Raw genomic sequence first — 8,271 nt, forward strand, 5'->3', positions numbered from 1 at the left:
CAAAAATTGCAAAGCTAATGAGAGGGTGACACGTATGCAATGCATTAAATAGAAAAGACAACTGAAGCGTTAGTACTGTCATAGCATTGATTATGGCAAAAATTCCCTTTTTAATGAAAGATCAACTTCCCAAATATTTAATTGATAAATAAATGGAAAGTGGGGGGACTATCTGTATTGGGAAAAAACTGAATTTAAATATTCAAGGTGACGTGTCATGACACGTGGACCGGTCAAATAGTCAAAATGTGGTAATCAGTTAGAAGACACGAGCAACAACAGACGCGGGAGAGAAGATACTTAAAGGCACGAACTATTATTCAAATGAAACGAGACTCGTACATGTTCGAGTCATTTAAAGTTCGAAGATCAGAAGGAATTGGAGACATCAATCTGATAGCGAAAAAGAGTCCAAATTCAGCATTAAATGCCAAATACGTTAGAGAATTTGTATTTAATATGAATGATTGAGTAACGTTTCCTTCAATATCATTTATTGCTCGTAATTGCCTCATTAAAGCAAAGGCATTACACTTTCTCTTAAAAATTAACTATAAAAAGAGGAAGTCACAACATCTGTAGGATACGAAAAACACTACTGGAATATACTTTGTTTTATTTACTTCCTGATTATACCATTCAAAATTTCTTTCTTATACACTTTTCCGATTATCAGTAACCCGAGTTCTTCTAAATTCAAACTTTGACCTAAAATCTAATTTTTGGTTAAACAAATACATCAAATACATCTTATAACCACAGAAAAGGTATCTATAATCCGTAATATAGCAAATGGTATCTATAAATGGCTAATTACTACTAAAAGATAGTGCCTTATGAAAATTTCTCAATTAAAATTAGTTACATATCCACTGTTTTGTCCAGACCTCCTAACCACCTTGGGTTTATATGAACCGGAGATACCAAATAAGAAGCTAAAAAGTAAAATATCTTTTACGAAAACCTTGCAAAAATAGGTGAAAACGATTGCTTACGTTAAAATAGCACGGTCTAGTCAGTTTTCGAACTGGTCATTTAAAAATAGCCAGCATTTACCAAGTCAATGAAAAATAGCCACTATTTTGCTGCAACAGAGACCGGTCTAGCATAATATACTGGAGTTCGGTGCACCTGTGTATGAACTTCCAGCATATTATGCTGGTCCGGTATACTTTGCTGGCTCCAGTATAATATACTAGAGACTGGAGCACCGGTGCTCCAAACTCCAGTATATTATGCTAGACCGGTATATTATACTGGAACTCCAATATATTATGCTGGAGTATTTTTTCGGATTTTGAACAGTGTTTTCGTTCATATTTATCTTTACATGAAAAGTGGCTAAATTTCGATTACTTTTGAAACTGTGGCTATTTTTGAATGACGACTTATAAATCTGGTTATTTTTGAATTTCTCCCATTGCTTAGACCAGTTTTGGGCAGTTAATCACTGATCATAGGCTAAAAGATTCCAGGAAGGCAGTGCACCCAAGGGTGTAGCTTCGGGATCAATGAAATGGGTGAAGACATGAGATCAAGTTCAAATGTGATCAATGAAGTGGGTGAAGACATGAGGTTTCAAGTTCAAATACTATCACCTATCGCTGGTGGGAGGTAAATAATATCCTATGAAATTAATCGAGGTACACGCAAGTTGGCCCGGACACTACTTTTATCAACAACAAAAAAAAGATTCCAAGAGAGCAGTTTCATTTGTTCCTTTAAAATATGAATGCGAACTTCAGCCTTTGGACAGATGAGAATAGCCAAATTATTGTGATTGCAACTGCCTTAAACTTCATTTCTGGATCATCGAATATGATCCATGCAAGTACACAAACAGGCTTGTCTTTAATATTCTTTGTCATACACAAATGAAGGGTATATAATAAAATTGTCAAAAGAAAAAAAAATCTCTAGCAGAGTATATACAACATTAGCTCGGCTTCTAAATGGTACTATATCTGACTCAAGGTTGCTCCCACATTTGAAATGAACAACTTCCTCCCCGGTATGAACCTAACTAGGCTAAAATAGTGCAGTCATTGAATTAAATGATTTTAGTCCCCCAACTTGTTTGGGACTAAAGCGTAATTGTTTTCTAATCATGAACCAACTATAAATCAGCTGAGACCAAGGAACTCCAAACCAGTTGCTGAAGGTGTCAACCCATGTTCAGATAGGTATTCAGCATTGTAGAATTTACTCAGATGTCTCATACCACTGTCACACAAGATTGTCACAATTGTATGCCCTGGACCTAGTGCCTTGGCCACTCGGACAGCTCCAACACAGTTCATAGCTGAAGAACTTCCAACAAATAGGCCATCATTTTTCAACAGATACCTGATGAGTCATATGACCAGTTAACTTCAACACAGGTTCATGTAGGCAATTCTTTGCAGAACAAACTAATCAAATACTGAAGAGTTGTTCATTAAGGTGACCAAAATGGTGGAAAAAAGTTTTGGTAGATTAGGGCAAAATCTTATCATTTCTTTTGACGCGTTCACCTTTATTTGTCAGAGAAGCCTAGAAAGGGGTAGGTAACACTTTTTTAACACATTAATCTGCATAGTAACATTTGTATAACTAGAAAATACTATAATGAGTAGTTGACCAAGAGCAAGAACGAACCTGGACATTTCAACAGCTTCCATATCTGTGCCTCGGAAAGCTCCATCAAGTTTTGCCAGCTTAAAGTTTTCAGTTATTCTATTTATTCCAATTCCTTCTGTTATTGTATCAAATGGGTTTTTCAGTCTCCGTCCTTCAGCTTCCTCTCGTGTGTACATCACTCCTCTTGTTACTTTGTTGAATAAACCAGAGCCAGGAGGATCAATAAGAAAGCATTTGACATTAAAGTTTTTTTCCTGTTGATCATACAGGAGTTAAATAATACTACATCACATAGCAGTGGAAAATGAAAAAACTTTAGAACTTATGAACCAACCTTCAAAAACTGGGAAACACCAGCAACAGTGCCACCTGTACCTGCAGCAGCAATAAAAGCATCCAACTTGCCACCTGTCTGTTCCCAAATCTCTGGCCCAGTGCCCTCATAATGTGACCTGAAATTTGCAAGGTTTTCAAACTGATCCGCGAAGAATCCACCCTTGTAGTCAGGTGAGAACTTCATATTCTGCTTTTCCTCACTGATTGAGTGACCATTGATTTGACAAGAATCATTGCCATTAATTTGGTTTTCTTTTCTGCAGATTGATGCTAATTCACTTGCTTCCAGTGCCCTTCTTCTTGCAATATTAACAAAATGGTCTCGGTGTGTGATAGAAACTGGTCTGACCCTTTCAACAGCAGCTCCTAGTGCTTCCAGTATTTGTGACTGAAGAGTAGAATTGATAAAATTTCAATCAGTAGCAATAGTCTATTTTCTTTAGAAAAAGCAACTTATGCTGTTATTAATGTTCTCTTTTATGACTATTCTTCCATCAGAAGTTCCATAGCGATAGAGGAAGGATGGGACAATGAGGAAACCGTCGGAATTGTCGTATAGCACTGACATATTAGCTTGAGTAATAGGCCAGCTGATGAAGATAGTTTGAGCTTGCGCTCTAGAGTCTGAGGTCTCAATCCCTAATATTGTTCTATTAGTTATCCCGCATCCTCAGGGAATGCCAACACTAAGTCTTACGTAATTCAGTAGAATACAAATCTAGAGGGAAAACAAAAGCATTAAGCGGTGTTTGGTGTGAAGGAAAATGTTTTTCTGAAAAACATTTTCTTGAAAAATAAGTGATTTTCTTACTTATTTTTTGGTGTTTGGTTAGGTAGCAGAAAATATTCTTGAAAAAATATATACTTTAGGCAAACACTATGGAAGACGACTAGGTAAGGGCGGGGGAGGGTGGTAGGTCGGGATCTAGGGGCCGGAGTGACGATGGCGAGGGTAGGGGGGATGGGGTTGGGGGTTGGGAATAGGGTTTGAAAAAGAGTTTTGGAAAATGTTTTTCCTCCTTTTGGTATGTAAATCATTTTCCTCCAATTGGAGGAAAATGAGTTCACGAGGAAAATGATTTCCAAAACATTTAAGCCAAACATGAAAAAATTGAAAACCAAATACATCCTAAATGTTTAACCTTTTCGAGAGCAGCATCATCTGGAATAACCACATGGCATCTGCACCCATAAGCAGGTGCTACTGTTGCAAGACTAATGGCTGTGCTTCCTGCACTTCCCTCTGTAACTACTCCACCTTCAGCTAAAACTCCTGATTCTAGGGCCTGTGATTGATATTCCACTGTTAACAGAAGAAAATGTATTTAAACATACCCAAGTTTATTGAACCTTGTTAATCGTAAAGAAGCAATTTAATTGTAAATACATTGTGAAAGCAAATCTACAGAAAAATAAACACATGAAGCAAATCCCTGACTTTAGCTTTCATCTTCACTAAAACCTTCTCATCCCAATCACTACAAAAACTCTTAAACCTTAAACTAGCACCAGTGGTTTTCTTAACCTAATACCAATTACCATGAATAAGCTGATGGATATTTAGGTTTAAACAAAGAAAAGGAATTGACTCGCTAATTTTAAATTTCTAAAACAAATGTATGTACTACATTTGACAACAAATTATCCGTATTAAAAATATTCTTGAAGTTTGGTCACACTGTTAAAGGATAGGGTGATAATTTCAGTCTCTAGCGACTAAGCCACCATTTCTTAATGACACAAGCAATCTTGAATCAATACTTTCTCCACCCTTGCAAATTGTTCCTGAGGTAAAAACAGTTATATGCACAAACAGAAAAAATAACTCTATGATGCACCAACATTATACAACACAAACAGAAGAAAACAACTCTGCAATCCACCGACATTCTACAGCTCCGCCTTCTAGCTCCCCCTACCCTCCCCCCTACCCCCTCCCCCCCCCCCCCCCCCCAAAAAAAAAAGCATGCACCATTTCAAGAATCAAGCTAAGGCAAGTTAACCAATGAACTTGAGGATTGTAAGAGTTTCAAAATAACCAGTGACCTAAATATGTTCTGCAAGTGAACAACTGTAGGTTTGATTGTTTCCTATGATTTTTTGATTCTCTATTGTAGAAGCACCGGCATTTTCCTACATTCAGTAAAGCTTGATGTTAAATTGATTTACTTTTGCGTAAATGATGCTCGGCTGCTACGAAGCTGACAAATTATCCTGGTAACAACAACAACAACATATCATGCAGATCATACTGGTAGATGCTGATAAATAGAATTCTATTTCTTTCCAAAATGCAAAATTATTTAGCCATTTCCCTTCCAAATTATGTCAAAATGTCTTTACCAGGGGTGTTAGCATGTGAAAGAACTGTTTGACTTCAACTCCTAGAATGAGGAGATCTTCTTTGATATTCCATACATATTGGAATGATGAAAGTAGCTTCCACAAAAGGATGCCTTATATGGTCTTAGACTTCCCCTAGATATTTCCCAGGCAAACATCTGGTTGTCGACATAGAGCACCCTTTTTTGCCTGCTCCAATACAGAAGAAAGACATGGCATTTGTCTATCCTTTTTTAGCTAGGTGCAAAGCATGGGGCTAAATGGATTATCAACAGCTCCAGATGAACTATTGACGAGTTTGAGGAAAGGAAGTGCCTTAAGTAGGAAGCCAATAGGAGTAATCTTTTGCCTTTTATTTAGGAGATATATGCATAACCACCTTAGTTGACTTAATAAGTAACAGATCTACCCCTGGTACCATGGCAAATGTCTGGTTGTTGACATGACGTCACTTAATTTTCCCACTCCAATGCACCAGAAAAGCATGCCCATGTCAATCCGTCTTAGCTGGGTGCTAGATGTGGGAGTACATATGCATTCATCCAAGGGCATAAACCACTTAGATCATTCTCTACCCCTACAACTGAACCAGTTCATAACTGGACAGTAAAAGCTCGCTTTCATTGCTGCTAACATTCAATTGAAGTTAAAACAGAACAAAGATATCTTTAGAAAAATGTCAAATGTCTGGTTGTTGACATGACGTCACTTAATTTTCCCACTCCAATGCACCAGAAAAGCATGCCCATGTCAATCCGTCTTAGCTAGGTGCTAGATGTGGAGTACATATGCATTCATCCAAGGGCATAAACCACTTAGATCATTCTCTACCCCTACAACTGAACCAGTTCATAACTGGACAGTAAAAGCTCGCTTTGATTGCTGCTAACATTCAATTGAAGTTAAAACAGAACAAAGATATCTTTAGAAAAATCACAAAGGAGTACTGGAAAGTTATTGAAGCCATTAAAGACAATAAATCTCTTCATAAATTGGACAAATTCTGAAAACTAGATCAAACTGTAAAAGATATTTTAGAACCAAAAGAATTTGAAAGATTGGTTAAAACCGTAAAAGATACAGTTTAAGCAGGTATTTAGCTATAACGAGCTAATACAATACTGGCTCAAAAAAGGAATACGAACGGAATATCACCTCTTCAATAATCTTCACGGCCACCCTGTCTTTAACACTCCCTCCGGGATTCAAGAACTCTGCTTTCCCCAAAATCTAAACAGGAGTTGCTATCAATTAGCCATATTCATCTACATATGCAAACATAATATATATCCAACTACAAACAACTCCTCCTATATGAGCTTTGCAAAGCATGTATGATCCAAGCTCGAATAAAGGAGAGGGAATAGGTTGAAAGTGAATACAAAAGTAAGCTAACTATTATACCTCCTCTTAAATACAAAATTCCTAAATAGAACCAACAATTATGCTCAGTCCGAAACAAGTTGGGGTCAACTATATGAATCTTCATTGACCACATTACTCCACTTAAACTCATTCATATGCCACTATAATGCAAATAAAAATAACAAGTAGTATTAAAGTCCTCTACATTTTCTACATGTATAAGTATCTGAAAGGCTAAACCACTTTTAGAAAGCATAGAAGCCACAGTTGTACATATAAAAGTAATCTAACTATTATACCTCCTCTTGTACAAAATTCCTGAATAGAACCAAATAAAAAATAATTATATAACCAAAATGAACTAATTTGGAATTCAGGATATTATTCATATCTAACTACTAACAACTTTTTTCACTCAGACATATAGCTAGCGATACATGCGTATGTATTATTGAAATGTAGAGATAGAAAATATACTTCACAGCCAGTTGCGTCAGATAGGCTATTGATTCTGATTAAAGGAGTGTTGCCAATGGCGGCGACGAGTCCATTTCTACGTCTTTGAAGTTTCTTCTTTTGGGAAGACTTTTGTTGAGTGGTTTCCGTTTTAAAGAGGAAATAAGAAACTATGGCTACGGAGAGCAGTGTGGCGACGGCGCCTGCAGTTGTCACCGGCGCCATCGCGGAGGTTCTCCGGCACAATCCTGTCTGATTAAACCTGAAGTATATGGGCGGTGAAAGGGCGAAGGAAAGTTATGAATATTTTGATCAATTGCGCTGAGACCACCCAAGTTTCTTTTTCTTCTCTTTTTCACTTTCAACTTTTTAGAAACGCTAGCAAAGTGTTTTTTTTTTAAAAAAATAATAATATAAATTTGGTTTCTTATCCTTGTATGGTATCGCTTTGGCATTCGATTAATATCAAATTGAGCCGCATAAGTCCTATACTCCTATTAAAGAAAAATATGTTTCGTGCCAAAAAAAAAAATCATTCTCATTTCATTCTCAGTGCTCGAATATGAGAAATTTGATAAGCCAACAAATTAATTTTAGATAATGCAGCTAACTAAGGGTATCTTTGAAATTTTGCTAATCTTAGGTTTGTAATTACCATCTTTTAAAAGCATGTTAAACGAAATGTCTAATGATTTGATTGGAAGTGGAAGGGTAGAGTTAAATAATACAATGATCTTCTGTGTCCTTTTTTTGGGATTTTAGCTATATTATAATAGAAACTGATTTATTACCTTTATTTTGGTTCCTTATTAATTACTTTGTATGTTTATATTTACAAGTTATATACAAAACGATTAAAAGGAAAACAAAACCAAGATCCCTTCATTTTAACATGTTAGTTATAGGACACCCACCCCCTATTTCTAATAACTCCCCCTGCATTTAAGTGTTTCTTTTCTCTCTTTCTTAATAATCACCCAAAATCTCTCTTTAATTTCCAATTCTTCTTACTTTCCAAAGGTTTTCAAACCCAATTTCTCTCTTTCTTACTAATCACCCAAAATTTCTAATTCTTATTGATACAATGCAGACAAAATTCGAAATATTACTCTAAAATCAAGTTGTGGGTAAGTTTCGAATTTTATTTTCTTT

General features: G+C 36.2%; 1 protein-coding gene across 1 annotated transcript; it reads right to left on the reverse strand.

Moving 5' to 3' along the window:
* Positions 1,756-7,440, reverse strand: LOC109229022 (cysteine synthase 2). The gene is made up of 6 exons (XM_019394321.1): positions 7,141-7,440; positions 6,454-6,528; positions 4,098-4,241; positions 2,954-3,343; positions 2,638-2,873; positions 1,756-2,346 (listed from the first exon to the last, which is right to left on the reverse strand). The coding sequence occupies exons 1-6, from the start codon at positions 7,342-7,344 to the stop codon at positions 2,124-2,126; spliced, it is 1,272 nt and encodes a 423-aa protein (XP_019249866.1). The 5' UTR covers positions 7,345-7,440; the 3' UTR covers positions 1,756-2,123.

The sequence above is a fragment of the Nicotiana attenuata genome, chromosome 7 (assembly GCF_001879085.1).
Source record: "Nicotiana attenuata strain UT chromosome 7, NIATTr2, whole genome shotgun sequence".
NCBI lineage: Eukaryota > Viridiplantae > Streptophyta > Magnoliopsida > Solanales > Solanaceae > Nicotiana > Nicotiana attenuata.